The sequence below is a fragment of the Setaria viridis genome, chromosome 4 (genome assembly GCF_005286985.2).
Source record: "Setaria viridis chromosome 4, Setaria_viridis_v4.0, whole genome shotgun sequence".
Taxonomy (NCBI): Eukaryota; Viridiplantae; Streptophyta; class Magnoliopsida; order Poales; family Poaceae; genus Setaria; species Setaria viridis.
Genome location: NC_048266.2, coordinates 4,785,229 through 4,801,270, shown reverse-complemented (window position 1 = coordinate 4,801,270; position 16,042 = coordinate 4,785,229). Strand labels below are relative to the sequence as shown.

Here is a 16,042-nt window from a genome sequence, read left to right as displayed (position 1 = left end):
CTTGATTACATGTGGTCCTACTTCTGCGCCTTTTGCTAGCTTGCACTCCAGAAAGACTTTGGACACATTGAACCTTTCAGTCCTAGCCTGTGTCTGGAACATGTCCTTGAGCGCCACGATCATATCGTGTGCCTCATGATTTGTTTCGAACTGCATCTGCAGCTCGGGTTCCATGCAAGCAAGCATAAGGCAGCTTACCTCAAGATTAGCATCAAATGCCTTTTTGTAAGCAGCCTTAACGGCAGCAGATGCATCATCAGCAAGTACTGGTGGTAGTGGGGTGTCTAGAACATCTTCCTTTTTATCGGCCCTGAGAATAATTCTCAGGTTACGAATCCAATCCGAGTAGTTTGTTCCATTCAACTTGTCCTTCTCAAGGACCGAACACAAAGCAAATGGTGTGGTGTTGCTAGGTGCCATTTAATCTACAACAAAAGTAATGAAAAATACACTAAGACAAACGTATCCATGATGGAGTAAATCTCATTAAACTGAATCTACTCCCACTAAAATCAATATCCCTCTATTGATACTTAGTGATTCAGGATCCACAACTAACAAGTCTACTAGTGAGCTTTAGCATCACTGCTAGCAAACAAGGTAGATCGGTAAGCAATTATTTGCTAATCATATCACATATGACTCCCATTGTTGGGTGACATCTCCATGTCTCGACGCCCAACCTTTATGCCCCAAGGTCCTTAACCATTAAGATGACCTTGTTAAGCAGACCAACCCTTATGCGTGTAAGTATCCGACAGAAACCCGTCTAGTCAAGGAAAACTAGTGGCACCCTAATTTCATAGACCCACCACTAATTTACAAGACATGTACCTAGTATACGCCACACCCAAGTCCTGACGCCGGACGTCCTGCTGATGATTCGGCTTCGGTTACGCGCTGTGCATCAACGAACGATGAGCTGATGAATCCCTTGGATCCCTTGAAGACGAATCCCTCGACAACTCCCCCGCCGCGGCATGCGCCGCTGCCACCGACCCACGGTTGCCAGCCTCCACAACGGGCGAGAGCAGGAGCAGCCATCTGCCACCGCCATCTACCATCTCCCTCTCTGCCGCCCATCTGTTGCTGCCATTAGCCCATTACTTGAGCAGGAGCAGGCTGTGATCTGGAGCAGCCACAAAGCAACGTAGGGGATTGAAGCTCTGGTTTAGGTACGGCCTGCAAGACCGTGCTCGTTGTAGATGAAAACGGCCTAATTCTATCATTACATGTTTGTTTTGCTATAGTGTCTAGTTAGTTGTCGTACTTACATTACATAGACGTTGTTTTTTCAGAACGGTTGGATTATGAAGAGAGACGGAGATATTGCATCTCTTTTTCATAAACATGCAGCAAAGAAGGCAGCACCAGCTGCTACTTCAAATATTGTCCCATCTCAAGTTGAAACTTTTGTGGAAGAACAGAATCAAGAGCAGGATGAAGTGGTAGTTGAAGAAATCACGGATCCTGTGCCCTCGCCTCCGCCACTGCAACCACCCGCATCATAGCCGCCGGTTTATGACATGAATCGCCTTCAACATGATCCAGGTGAAAGACAGCCCATTGAAAGTTATCATGTTAATCATCAAGATGCAATTTGAAGAGCATATATTATTAAAGACCCATTCAAACCTTTTAACCATGATTTTCCATCAAGAAAAAGTGGAGTTAGGGATCGCGAATTCAATTTTGTATGGATGTATAATGATGAGTGGCTTGAATATAGTATCAAGAAGGATTATGCGTTTTGCTTTATGCTACTTGTTCAAGAAGGGTACTGGGTCAAATACATTTATTGTTGGTGGATGGAATAATTGAAATATAGGAAACAAAGCATTTCTCAAACATAGTGGTTCTATGGCACACAATGCAGCTCAGGAGAGATACATTGGTTTTATGAATCAAGGTAGCAATCGATTATCACATTGAGAAGTGGACTGATAAGGACCTTCGTCTTTATAAGAAAAGGTTGACATATTCACTTAGATGTATCAAGTTTCTTTTGCATCAAGGATTGGCATTTCGTGGACAAGATAAAAATGAAGAGTATAGCAACAGAGGAAATTTCATTGAACTTTTGAAGTTTCTTGCAGGAAATAGTGATGAAGTGAACAAGTATGTCTTGAATAATGCTCCAGGTAATTGCACCTTAACTAGCCCAAACATACAAAAGCAAATTATTCATTGTTGTGCCGTAGAAACTAGAAAGAAAATAATTGAAGAACTTGGTGATAAGCCCTATGCAATTTTAGCTGATGATCCCAGTGACATATCACATAAAGAACAACTAGCTCTTTGCTTGTGTTATGTTGATAAACTTGGAAGGTCTTGTGAACACTTTATTGGAGTTGTTCATGCAGATGATAGTACCTCTTTGTCACTTAAGAAAGCTATTGAGGGTTTACTTGTTAGTCATGGATTGACTATGACTCAAATCAGAGGTCAAGGTTATGATGGCGTCAGCAATATGAAAGGAGATATTAAAGGGCTAAAAACATTAATCATGCAAGAATCACCTTTTGCGTATTATATTCATTGCTTTGCACATCAACTCCAACTAGTTCTTGTTGTTGTTGCCAAGAGAAATACTGATTGTAAGAGATTTTTTATCAAGTATCTATCTTATTGAATATTATTGGAGTTTCTTGCAAGCATCATGGTATGCATCGAAATGCTTGGCTTGAGAATATCAAGAAAGCACTTGAGTGTGGTGAGCTTGAATCAGGGAGTGGATTAAATCAAGAGATGAGTTTTGCCTAGGCCTGGTGAAACTCGATGGGGATCTCATTACAAAACTATATGCAACATCATTACTATGTACTATCCAATCCATGATGTGCTCATTGATCTTGGTGATGATATTTCACATAAGGATGATTGGACAAAGATACATTTTGTACTTGACCATTTGAAACCTTTGAGTTCATTATCTTTGTGCACTTAATGTATGTTATTCTTGGATACACAAATGAGTTATCCGAGTGTTTGCAGAGAAGGAATCAAGATATTCTTAATGCAATCTCCCTTGTTAATGTGGCAAAGAACAAAATGTAACAGTTGAGGTCTAATGGTTGGGACCACTTCCATGAGAAGGTCACTTCATTTTTGCATTAAACATGATGTTGAAGTTCCTGCTATGGATGGTGATTATGTGCCATATGGAAAATCAGCAAGGTATGCCCGTGCCCGAAACCAAACAAATGATGACAATTTTAGAAGAGAAGTATATGTTGGTGTCATTGATCAAATTCGTCAAGAGCTTGATAATCGGTTTGATGAGATCAATATGGAGCTACTTTCTTGTATTTCAGCCTTCAATCCTTCCAATTCATTTGCTTCGTTTGATGCACAGAAGGTACGTAGATTTGCTGAATTTTATCCTAAGGACTTCTCCAACAATAATTTGCTAAAACTTGAATTGCAAATTGATAATTATATTGATGACATGCGACGAGATGATAGCCTCAAGGGTCTAGACAACATTGTTGATCTCTCACTTAAGCTTGTTCAAACACGGAGGCACAAAGTGTATGATATGGTTTACTTGCTTCTCAAATTGATATTGCTTTTACCAGTGGCAACAACGAGTGTTGAAAGGGTATTTTCTGCAATGGTTAAAGTGAAAACAAAGTCAAGGAATAAGATAGGTGATAGTGTTTTGGACGATTGTCTAATCACATTCATTGAGCGGGATATTTTCTTTCAAGTGAATGAAAAAGATATAATCAACACATTCATGTCATTTAAAAAGCGGCGGGTAAACAAAGCAGACAAGTAATATTGTAAGCTTCTTTTATGCTATATTTTGAACTATTTATATTGTGATTTGTTATTGTTTCTAGCTTAATATTTGAATTTATCGAATTGTAAATGGTTTTATCGAATTGCATAAGATTTTTTTTGGCATACCTTGTGGTAACATCCTAGGTCCACCACTGACGGCCACTGCAAGTCCTTCAAAAAATTCAGGAAGACGTCGAGCTGAGATGTCGAGCATGTGGGAGCCCTGACCTAGGTGGTGTATCTTAGAATAGCCAGATGTTTGAGCGTCGAGATAAACTTATTATCTGTAGTATTGAACTCTATGTAACTCTGAACTTCTCTCCCCTTAAATGAATTAGCAGTGCTCCTGCATTGTTTCAAAAAAAAATTAAATTCAAACAATAAAAAACAATGCACCAGCATGAATGCAACAATGAACTCTTATGATTCATTAATTTATTTTGAAAAAGATTTAAGTGCTTAAGAAATTTAAATGCAACCTTAGAAATCCTTAAACACATGCATTTAATTTCTAGTAAATTTTATTAAATTGTAAAATTTGAAATTTAAGCTGTTACACCGGGCGGCGAAACCCACCGCATGCCCGTCCCGGAGCTGGACTGGCTTCGATCCTCCTCCTCAAGCGCTCCAGCCGTCCTGCGTCGAGTTCTCGCTGGCGAACTGTTTCTCCAGAGACGCCGTACAGCTTCCCGAGCAAGGCTGCCCGCCGGGACGCCTTCGTCCTCGACCTCGAGACAGGTCACAGGTTCGAGGTCCACAGGCAAGCCAAGATAGGTCCCATCGATGAAACACGTTCGACGACGGCGGCGTGCGCACGCAGTCACGCACTACACACGCTACCAGAAAAAGCTATCAACGATGCCTGTCATCGTCGTCGTCGTGGTCCTCGTCAACGGTCGTCGTCAACGGACCCAGTCATTGATGCCTTCTGTCTGCTGCTGTCTTTTGTCCTTGTCCCACACACACCAGTCACCGTGAACAAGATCGAGCTCCACTTATCAACGATTTAATTTGCTTGGTAAAAATACGATCCCTTCGTGATTACATGCATTGCCCCCCTTGTTCTACTCGGCTCTTCTATTCAAGAACGTGCGCGCACTGCTGCGCATCTTTCATTAAGAATTTAAGATATATCCATCTCTTCTGCCATATGCATGCGGTTCCAAGATCACGTTGTTAAAAGGAAGAAGCATCAACGCAGCATCAGCTGATCCAAATGTTTTTTTTAGCTAGGGTTCAGTCGTTTTCTGCTTTGAGCAGGCATCTTGATCACAGCATCTGTGTGGGCCTTTGCTTAGCCACGTAGTGGGAACAAGAGCTCAGTAGTACGCGCATACGCACTCGTGGTGAAAGCAAAACCCCAGTCTCAGAACAAGCTAGTGTGAATGTCCAGTTAGGGTTGGTCTTGAACTCGCGTTGACATGGAAGGTTCCTCCATACCACCTGAAAGTGGCATCGATCCTGCAGACATCCAGCTTGACTGGACACGCATTGACTCACGTGCTATATACGCCTCCTACTGTCTCGCTAGCCCATACACTCCTCCTGAGCAAGCTCTCGCCGCCAGCTCGTGCACACCTCCAGGCGAGCTCTCTCCCTCAATCGCGCGCGCTCGACATGGCCAGGCTGGCTCGCTTCCTCTGCCTCAACGGCGACGCCGCGAAGCCTTCGCCGCTGCCACTACCGCCCGCCGACGACGGCGACATCTCTTCCCGGCGCGCCGAGGTGCATGGCGCGGGCGGCGACTGGTCCGCGCTGCTCGACCCGCTCGACGCCGGCCTCCGCGGCGAGCTCCTCAAGTACGGCGACCTCGCCCAGGCCACCTACGACGGGTTCGACTGGCGCCACTGGTCCCCGCACTGCGGCACCTGCCTGCACGGCCTCCGCCGCCTTCTCCCGGAGCTCGGCCTCGCCGGCCACGGGTACGTCGCCACCGCGTTCGTCTACGCCACCTGTGACGAGGGCAGGGCCCCGCGCTGGCTCCGGCGGCAGCTCCACGGCCAGGCGTGGGAAGGGCACGCCAACTGGATCGGGTACGTCGCGGTGGCCGGAGCCGCCGAGGCAGCGCGCGCCGGGTATCGAGACATCGCCGTCGCGTGGCGGGGCACCATCGCGCCGGGCGAGTGGCTCCTGGACATGCGGACCAGGATGGTGCCGTTCGAGGTCGACGCCGGTAAGGACAAGGGCGCCAAGGTTGCCAGGGGGTTCTACAGCATGTACACGTCCAAGAACGCCGGGAGCAAGTACGGCGAGCGCAGCGCGCGGGAGCAGGTCGCCGGCGAGGTCGCGCGGCTGGTGAGCCACTTCCGTGGCCGCGGCGAAGAGCTGCGCGTCACCTTCACGGGGCACAGCCTCGGCGGCGCGCTGGCCCTGCTCGCCGCGCGCGACGCGGCCGCGGCGCACCCGGGCGTACCCGTCGCCGCCGTCACCTTCTCTGCGCCGCGCGTCGGCAACAGGGCGTTCTGCGAGGGCCTCACATCGCGGGGCGTCAGGGTGCTGCGCGTCGCCGTCAGGCACGACGTCGTCCCCTTGGTCCCGAGCGTGCCCCGGGTGGTTGTCGACGCCCCGTTCTCCAAGGCTCTGGCCAAGCTGTGGGCGCTGACGGGGCGGCCGCCGTCGTGGGCGTACGTGCACGCCGGCGACGAGCTCGAGCTCGACGTGAGGAAGTCCCCGTTCCTGAAGCACGCGTACGACGTGCTGGGGTTCCACAACCTGGAGACGTGCCTGCACCTGCTCGACGGCCGCGAGGGCGCCGCCGCCGCGTTCCGGCCCGGCGCGCGCCGGGACCTGGCGCTGGTGAACAAGACCTCCGGCATGCTACGCGACGAGGCGCGCATCCCGGCATGGTGGTACTTGCCGGCGAACAAGGGGCTCGTGCGCGACGCGCTCGGCCGGTGGGTGGTGGCGGAGCGGGAGCACGACGACCTGCCGGTGCCGGACGACCGGTTGCCTCTGTCAGAGCTTGACTGACGGCCTGACACGTGAGATTCTGCATTGCTCGAACTTGCAACAGATGGCACATGACTCAAATGCGTAGAGTACGTGATATCATAAGATCCTGTTGAATCTTAAACTTGGACAGCTGATCGATCGGTCGCCAAAATACAACACATACAAAGCACGAGAAATTCTGGAACGACAACACAAGCTATACTATGCTACAACGTGAGTCACATGGCTTTAGTAGGGAAAAACCACGCTGGGAGCGCTCTGCGCCCCTGTCGCCGCACCACCACACCATCCGGCAGCAGAGGCGTGATCGTCCCGGTCCTCATGTCGAACACGCCGCAGTCGCGGAGGGGATCCGCCTCCCAGTTCCCAATGTCATAGTCGCACACGAAGTAGATGCAGTCCTCCCGAGCTCCGCACTCGGGAGCAGGGAGGGACATGGACGACTGCGTGGCCACGAAGAGCGCCTGGTGGCCTCCCAGATCATCGACCCTCCTCCACTTGCCCACCACCAAGTCGGCCTCAAAGACTTCGAACGAGAGGGTGCGGCTGTTCTCCACCCTCTCCTCCTTCGGCAGGGTGGCCAAGCATCCGATCAGCCGCCGTACCTGCAGAAGCTTGCCGCTGGATTCAACGAGGTAGCTCCAGTACGCGCAGACATAACGCTCGCCAGCAATGGAGCGGCACGTGGGCCATGGATCGTCGACAGCGCCGGCTACGCGTTTCATGGATGGGACTGATCTTCTTGGCTTGCCTAGGTAGGTCGAACCAGTAGTCTCGAGGTCGAGGACGAAGAGTTTGCCGAATGAGAGAGCGTACAGCTTCCCGTCGAAGAATGCGACGTCAGATATGCGCTCGCGGACGGGGAAACTGAATGCGGTGGCGGCAGTCGTCCCGGGCCGGCAAACAGAAATCTCGCTCCTGAAACCGCCGCCCTTGGTCAGCACAGCAAAAGGGGAAGAATCTGGTGATAGGTCCGGCGTCGACGTCGAAAGCGGCATCGGCTTGACGGAGGTCAGGCTTCCCGGTGGGCAGGCTATCTCGGGAAGCCGCACGGCGTCGCCGGAGAAAGGGTTCGCCAGCGAGAACTCGCCGACGGAGCGCCTGAGGAGGAGCCAGTTCCCCATGGAGCCGTAGCAGGAAGCGTCCTCCTCCGGGATGGGCATGCGGTGGACCTCGCCGCCGGGAATGCTGAGGAAGGTGCCGTCGAGGAGGGTCAGCCACGGTAGCGGAGGGGGTAGGGGCTCCTGCCGGGCTGCGCGACGCCATGGCCGGCAGGCTGCTCCAAGCCGGACACGGTCGGCTAGGGGGAGCCGCCCGATCACGAGGCCAAGGAGCTCTGGGTGAAGGTCTGCCCAAGACGGGAAGTGCCTGGCGGCCATCGTGCAAGGTTGAGATGGTGTCCTCGACGAAAAAGTGTTGGGAGGCCAAGGGGGGAGACGACATGGAGATTTATAGCCCCCAGCCTTGTGTCTCGCGGACTCGAGTGTCTCACGGATTCGGATGCTGCAGCGCAGGAGAAGGCTCCTGAATTCGATCGGCAGGACTTGATTGCTCCCGTTGATCTTTAGCATACCGCAGGCTCGGACGTCAGATCCTGCCCTCGTGGCGCGAAAAAGTGGGCCACGGAAGCGCGGAGCGCGCGATAGATTCCCAGTCGGACTCGAACGACGCAATAGATTCAAAGTCCAGCTCGGGTTCGATCCGAAAAATCAATTGTGCCAATGCTAAGATTCCAGTTTCAAAATTTTCAGTTATTTGACTTGTCAGTTAACAGTTTAACACTGTAGAAGATCCTGTTACTGAATCTGAATCCCTTCTTCTGAACTACTGCAACAATTGCATCTCCCAATTTCCTAATTGTCTCATTGTATGACTTGTTCCCTTGCGGATTCAGCTGCTTTTGCGCTGCGATACCCGGATGTTGATTCACCATGGATGAATACAAGAGCATGACTTCTAGCAATAATTTCCTGATAGTTTCAGAAAACTCAGCTGTCTGTTCTGCTCCTGGTAGTTAGGTTCTATGCATTCTCTTGGCAGGAAATTGTAAGCTGCTGAAAGCGTTGTGTGGAAATATGCCTGAACAATTTTGCACAACGGCGTTAGTTGCACTAGTAATCATCTTCAGGTCTTGATACGTCAAGTATTACAACAATTGTTTTCTGAGCTTAACTTTTAGATATGAACTGAAAATAACGGTTAAACCATTTGTGCTAAAGCTCTGCACCAAACTTCATCAGCACAACTTTTCTTGGTATATTTCCATTCAATAAGGGCATGCAGATAGTAAGAGTACATAGATACTCAGAAGATATTTCTTTTCTTGTTGAGATCATCAGATGTAAGTAGATTGTCAGAAGTTCCCTGTAATAACCTGCTCTCTTTCTTTGTACATCTACAACCACGCATTGAAACTGATTTCAGCTAAAGTACATGTTTCGTCAGATCTTCAGCTCAAAAACAAAGTTCATCCCAAGTTTGCTTCGTTACACAGCTCAACGCATTGAAACTAAACCATTCATTACACAGGGTTAGGCCACGACAGGCCAACAGCAGAAGAGTTAAGAATGACTCCAACAGTAAGAATCAATTCACCCAGCAAGCTGCTGCCGCTGCAGCGGTCTTGGCAGTAGAGAGGGCTGCGGCAGACAGCATTCGAAGCTGCATGTCTTACTGCCGCCGTCCACTAGGCGCATCTGGCACGTCTGGCACCGCGGAGATGAGTTGTCTTTAATCAGGATGTCCCCCATGCCGTCAGGATCCCATCCCTGCACCAAGGTACGCGTGGGGTGAGGCTCACACACATTAAGCATCGTTGGAGGGCACAATAACATAGGACGACTGACATACCTTTATGTTTCTCCACACATGAGCTAAATAGTGCGCTGAAGGTATCTGCAGACGGGGCAGGCGACCTGACTCCATGACGATGGAGAGCATATCATGTTCAGCATGACCACTTGCCTCAGAGCTTGAGAACGCCATGCTGCAGGTGAGGCAGACAGCATGTGTAGAACTATCGAACTCCATCGCCAGGAGAGCCTCAGCGACCTGCACCTCAGCAGCCCCACCGCCCGACCTCTCCTCCAACTTGCAAGCATAAACGTAGTATATCAATTAGCAGAAATTTTAACATAACTCGGCGTAATGTGTCAAACAGATCAGCTCACCCAGCAGTTAATCGTGCAGTATAGGCTTAGCATATCGTAAAGCCTTTTCGTATACATTACATCATTGCACTCTATGCATCTGCAACATTCTTCTGGCGTGTGCAGGAGAAAGGGGCGACCGATAGGTGGCCTATAGCACATATCACTCTGCAAGTGTGCGTCACAGATAAGCATGTAAAAAAAATTGAATCCTCTTTTACGGTGCCTTATACTAAGGATAGTATTACCTGAATGCCATGAAAGATGGCTGCCCAGTTCTCTTTTCCTGTTACCCATGCTACCAAGTGACCCTTGTACCTGTCAACTGGGATGATATTGTCCTGATGTGCAAGGTGGCTTCCCTTGGCAACCTCATGACACTTCAGGCAGTATCCGAAGAAACCGTCCCTCCCTGCCTTCTTCATCAGCTCCAGATTCTTCTTCACTTGCGCGACGCAGCGCCTACAAATACTTCCGTTACAGGCTCGCTGGCAGGCCACACAGCCTAGTCTGTATCAAATCAAGGTAGTCATCAGCGACCCAGCAAAATTCATACTCACTGCCTTCATTGTCCGATCACACCTACCGGATAGTTTTCTCCAGTACCCCGGGCTCTTGGTGCAGGAGGAACAGGCTGCAGCAGCCTCCTCGCTTAATCTGTTACGATGGAAATAAAATGTAAGTCTTAATATGTAGACAACACTAGTTCTGAATAACTATGAATACACAATGTAATGGAAACAAAATGTTCAGAAACAGGCAATCAGCCTTGATTGTTATCTGCCAAGAAATGACCAAGGACTGAAAACTACCAAGAATAGCTCTGAACTCATTCAATGTAAACCACACCCTTATCTGACAGGTTCAACATATTACAGATAGAAATTCTAAATAAATCAGTGTTCAGTATGTTCTCAAGAAGACACCTAAGTTTTAGATATAGGAATGGGAAGGCGAGAAGTACTAGTTTGGTGCAAAATTCCGCCCTAAAGCAAACCAAAATGCAGGGGAGCAAGAATTCAAGAACCCGGAACCCTACTGATCCCTACGAGCAAGACCGACATGATCTCAAAATTTCATCTAGAGAAGTGGTAATCCTTGCTAAAAATTTGATCCCAAGAGAACGCAATCATCACAAATTGGCAGTTCTTGGAAAATCGACACAGACAAGAAACATCCAGCTAGTGCTCCAAAAAGGCAAAACCCCTGCTCCGCCCAAATCAACTCGAGGAGTGCCAAGGAATGGGGACGGCGAGCTCACCGGAGTTGGAGGAGGAAGGACCGGCGGCGCGGGTCTCGGTGGGATGGCCTCGACCTTCCAATCCATCATCGTGCTCTGGTTGTCAAAGTCGTCGACGGGAGCGCCCGAGAGCCAGAGGCGGTACCTGCCGTTGGCGGGGAGGAAGCGGTAGGAGACGTGGCGTAGGAGGACGTAGCCGGCGTGCCCCGAGCCGACGGGCTTCCACAGGATAGGGTTCACGCCCTGCTCGCCGTAGTCCCCCTGCACGACGCTGTGGCCGCGGTGCCCCGGCGGCGCCGGGTGGGGCGAGGCCGCGAGGTACCGGCCGTAGGCGGCGCTGTGGAGGAGGACGTAGGTGGTGCCGTCGATTGTCATCCGGTGTACCTGCCATGCCGCGTTCATCGACGAGCGGCGGCCCCAGCTCAGGGAGACGCCCACCCCGTCCTCGCCGGCGTGGAGGTACCCGCCGTGCACGCGGCTCCGCAGCCGTACATGCGCCCCCTCGGGAAATTGCTGCATCGCGTCTGGCGCCAGTGCGGCGGCGGCGGCGGCGGCCGCGGGGGCCATCTGGCGGCGAGCGGGAGGCTTCTTCTTGATTGCCTGCCCGCTGCTGCGAGGGGAAGGAGGTGGGAGAGGAGGGGGCAGAGCAAGTTCGTTGGGACGGTTACAATTGGGCGCCGTCGCGCCGAGGCGGGAGCAGGGAATTTCTAGGCGGTGGCCTCGGTTGGAGTCGCAAGCGCAGACAGGTGGGTCCAGTATCGGGGCTCGCTGATGTGGCTTCGGATCAGCGCTCCAGGCATTGACAAGTGGGGTCCATAGTGGGGTGGATATCAAGCCAGCTATAGATGCCGGGCCTGGCCCGTAACGACGGCTTTGTCGTGCCGTGCCAGCCCATGGGCCTCATCGGCGGCCCAAGCACGGGCCCGCTGTGCCTTTCCCGTGCCGGGCCAGCCCGTCAGGCACGGCTGGCTTCGGGCCAACGCGAGGCACGGCGGGCCTCGCGCTGCCTCCGCCGCTGCCGGCCTCCCCGCGCCGCCCCTCCCGGCCGCCCGCGCCGCCGCAGCCACTCCCGGCCCCCCACGGCCCGCGCCGCCGCAGCCGCGCCCGCGCGGACGCCGACGCCGTCGCTCCCGCCTACCCGCGCCGCCGCAGCCACTCCTCGCGCCGCAGGTCCCGGCCTCCCGCGCCGCCACTCCCCGGACTTGCGCTGCCGCCGCCGCTGCCCGCTGCCGTCCTCCCACGCGCGCCGCTCCGCGGCCCCCGAGCTGCCGCCGGCCTCCCGCGCCGTCGCTGCCATCCCCCCGCAGGCCTCCCGCGTCGTCGTCCCCTCGCGCCTCCGGCCTCCGCGCCGCCGCTCCCCAGCCCGGCCCCGCGTCACCGCTCCCCGTTCCCCGCACCGCCGATGGGGAAGATGGAGGGACGGGTGGAGGATGGAGCCTGGAGGTTGGAGTCGGAGATGCGGGAGAGGGAGAGATGCGGTGGCCCGTGGGGAATAGAAGAATGGAAGAGGAAGGGGTGACGGGTGGAAGACTGGCGCCGGTAGGGATTTATGGCCCGTTTGGACGCACGGTGCTAAAGTTTATCACCTGTCACATCGGATGTTTGATACTAATTAGAAGTATTAAATATAGACGAGTCTAATTCGCGAGATGAATCTATTAAGCCTAATTAGTCCATGATTTGACAATGTGGTGCTACAGTAACCATTTGCTAATGATGGATTAATTATGCTTGATAGATTCATCTCGCGAATTAGACTCCATCTGTGCAATTAGTTTTGTAATTAGCTCATGTTTAGTCCTTCTAATTAGCATCCGAACATCCGATGTGACACTGCTAAAGTTTAGTCATCTAGGCAGATACTAACGGGCCATTTCGGACCGGAATGAAAAATCGTGCCGGGCCATGCCGCCCGTCAGGCCGAGGCGCCGGCCCACGTTCGGCACGAGGCATCGGGTCGAGCCAGCCCGAGCCCGAAAATTTACAGGCTGGGCCGGGCTTGAGACGGGCTAAAACAATGGGCTTCGTGTCGGGCTGTCGGGCTGCGGACTGCATGGACATCTATGAAGTCAGCTCGGCTCGGCTCGCTCCTCCATATTATCTTAAGGAGTTGGCTCCGCTCGGCTCATTAAGGGCTCGTTTGGCCGTGGAATTTTTCCACAGCTGCTTTCATTCCACAAGCTAGGATCGAGTGAATCGTCACTAAATTCGGGTGATCCATCATTTCAGGTCAGGATAGAAAATTGCACAGATGGAGGCTAATTTGCGAGACGAATCTATTAAGCTTAATTAATCCATAATTTGACAATGTGATGCTACAGTAACATGTGCTAATGATGGATTAATTAGGCTTAATAGATTCATCTTGTGAATTAGCCTCCGTATAATTAGTTTTATAATTAGCTCATGCTTAGTCCTCCTAATTAGCCTCCGAACATTCGATATGACAGGAATTTTAGTCCGGACTAAAGAATCAAACGAGACCTCAATCTTGTTCGGTTAAATGGATGTGGCAATTCATGCTCTGGAATGTCATCTCCCTGAAATTAACAACAGAAGATCTCTTGCAGACAGCATTACAAGAATAAGATATTGAAATTATCACAATACTCAGAAACAGAAGATAACCACCATTGCAATGTCACCTGACATGGACAACTTAATGACACTAGAACCAAACAGAAACAAAACCACCAAGTTCACATAGAAGAGCTCTCAAGTCTCAAGCGAGCACACCAATTCCAAACTGAAAAAGCAGGCCAAGTGAACCAACAGGCTACTGCATCTCTGCTTGGGCACATATCTATCATTGCATCTTCAGTTATGTACTTCAGCACAAATACTTGCACATAATCTTTAGCCAAATAAAAACCAGCTCTGTGGCTGAATGTCATACATCAAATGCCCAATCTCACATGTCGAATATCTGCCCATTTGGCACCGTGGCAACATAATTTGCAGCAACACATGGCAAGAAGTGAAATCGTCTGTGACTACATAGCTAGTAAAAACAGCAACAAACATGTGAGAACATCATGATCGCTTGAGCAACCTGGAAACCAATGGGTAGACTTGGCCCATCACCCACTTTGATGTCCTTGTACTGCAGGTCTGATTCTGTGGTTACCATAGGCAAAAAGGTTTATCTCTACATTTCGATATCTAGATCATAACATGAAGATTATGTTATTCCTTGTTATAAGAAAGTTAGCAAGTATTCCTAAATATTTTGGAAGCCCAAACTCTGCAAAATGGAAGGAACGGATGCCGCATAATCACTTCACACGCTTCACTATACCTAGTGTACGTATTTGCTAAACAAGATCTATTTTAGAGACATCCAATTTCTAAAACTAGCATATTCTAAATGTTGTTCAGTACTTGTCCTTTTACCAATTCAACAAAAAAAATTCTAAAGCATAATCCAAGAACGACACCAACAGAGGCGGCGGCGGCTTCCCGCCGTCGGCGGCCTCGCAGCAGCACAGCACCATGCTCCTGGACACCCTGTGGACAGCGACACGTTGAGCTGACACGGCGAGGAAAAAGGAAGTTGTACGTGTGGGGGCAAGGGTGGTGACGGACGGACCGAAGGGGAGGAGGAGCATTCAGCCCCAATACAACGATTCAAGACCAGCCCCGGCGACGGCGCGCGCTGGCACGGCACGCGCATCCAGCTACATCGCGCCCCTACCCAGTTCGAAAACCTAGGGCGAGAGGGACAGAAGAGGAGAAGGAGATGGCTTACTGGCGAGCAGAGACTGCAGACGAAGGATAGGACGCAGTCGCCATCAGAGATGAGTCGTGCCGCCACCTCACGCCGCCAGCTCCGCTTCTCACCTCGCGCCAACGCCTCGTCGCGTCCGTGGGCAGGATTGGATCCAGAGGGGAGGCTCCGTTCCAGGCCGTGGAAGGAAGGGAACGTCCACTCCCGGCCTGTTTTATTTCCAAGCCCGGTCGAAACGAACATCCATTCCAGACTGAGCCTGATTTCAAATCGGCCCAATTTGATCCGTTGTTCCAAGAACGGGCCGTTCCGGGAAAAACGAACGGGGCCTAAGATAGCAAGAAAAACTTAGCTCGGCTCAGCTCGGTCTAGCTCGCGAGCTAGCGCGCTTGGCTCGTAAGCTGAACTAGGCAAGCTGTAGGGCCTCCCGCGGGCAGCGTCGACCTCCATAGCTTGCGGCGCAATGGCACTTCGTGGTGGCAAGGGGAACTCTGGCGATGAGAGCAAGGGCGAGGGTAGATCCAGCGCCGCCCCCATGCCAGCTGGGTCAGCAGCGCCACGAATCCCCCATTGCTCCATGGATCTGGCGAGGGTGGAGGCTTGGAGGTGCTTGGCCCTGGAATGGGACGCGCATCTGCTGCAGCCTTGGCGGCGGGCTGGCACGAGGGGTAGGGCGTGGCCGCAAGGGAGGAGCGTGGCGCGTTCGCAGGCAAGGACCTGTGCGCTTGCGAACTTTGTTCCACGGATGATGGATGTGTAGTGATTTTTGCAGAACAGCAGGAACAAAGCAACGGAATCCATATCCAGCTCGATCGGCGACAAGCAACCTATGGATGCCACAAACTGCGTAACCCTTCACCGTCGTCTCGTCACCACGGCAGCGGCAGCGGCGCCTTGCATTGGTTGGCGCGCTCGCACTCGTCGACACACTCGTGGTAGACGTCGATGGGCTCGGTTGTGCGTCCGGGTGAAGTAGCTAGCTCTCATCTCAGACGCGGCATGCCATGAATGCATGACGCCTCGGCGATCCCTAGCTTGACGACAATGAGGCACTTGACGGTGTTTTACGGGTGGTTGCAGAACGGGCAGGTGAAGACGTACCTTCTCCAGCTTGGGCGCCTTCTTCTGTTGTGAACGCCGACAACTTGGAGCTCCTCGACTTGCGCTTCCCCAAGGCCGGAGGACAGG

General features: G+C 51.7%; 3 protein-coding genes across 3 annotated transcripts; 1 reads left to right on the top strand and 2 right to left on the bottom strand.

Annotated features, from left to right (window-relative positions):
- The first annotated feature begins 5,311 nt into the window (after positions 1 to 5,311).
- Positions 5,312 to 6,922, top strand: LOC117854261 (phospholipase A1-II 6). The gene has a single exon (XM_034736562.2). The coding sequence runs from the start codon at positions 5,404 to 5,406 to the stop codon at positions 6,754 to 6,756; it is 1,353 nt and encodes a 450-aa protein (XP_034592453.1). The 5' UTR covers positions 5,312 to 5,403; the 3' UTR covers positions 6,757 to 6,922.
- A 34-nt stretch (positions 6,923 to 6,956) lies between these two features.
- LOC117852517 (putative F-box protein At2g33190) lies at positions 6,957 to 8,117 on the bottom strand. Its single transcript, XM_034734626.1, has one exon. The coding sequence runs from the start codon at positions 8,115 to 8,117 to the stop codon at positions 6,957 to 6,959; it is 1,161 nt and encodes a 386-aa protein (XP_034590517.1).
- Positions 8,118 to 9,039: 922 nt separating this feature from the next.
- Positions 9,040 to 12,392, bottom strand: LOC117854260 (uncharacterized). The gene is made up of 6 exons (XM_034736561.2): positions 11,149 to 12,392; positions 10,474 to 10,544; positions 10,136 to 10,397; positions 9,909 to 10,055; positions 9,589 to 9,828; positions 9,040 to 9,506 (listed from the first exon to the last, which is right to left on the bottom strand). Exons 1-6 carry the CDS (start codon positions 11,692 to 11,694, stop codon positions 9,330 to 9,332), a joined length of 1,443 nt encoding a protein of 480 aa, XP_034592452.1. The 5' UTR covers positions 11,695 to 12,392; the 3' UTR covers positions 9,040 to 9,329.
- Between the last annotated feature and the right edge of the window lie 3,650 nt (positions 12,393 to 16,042).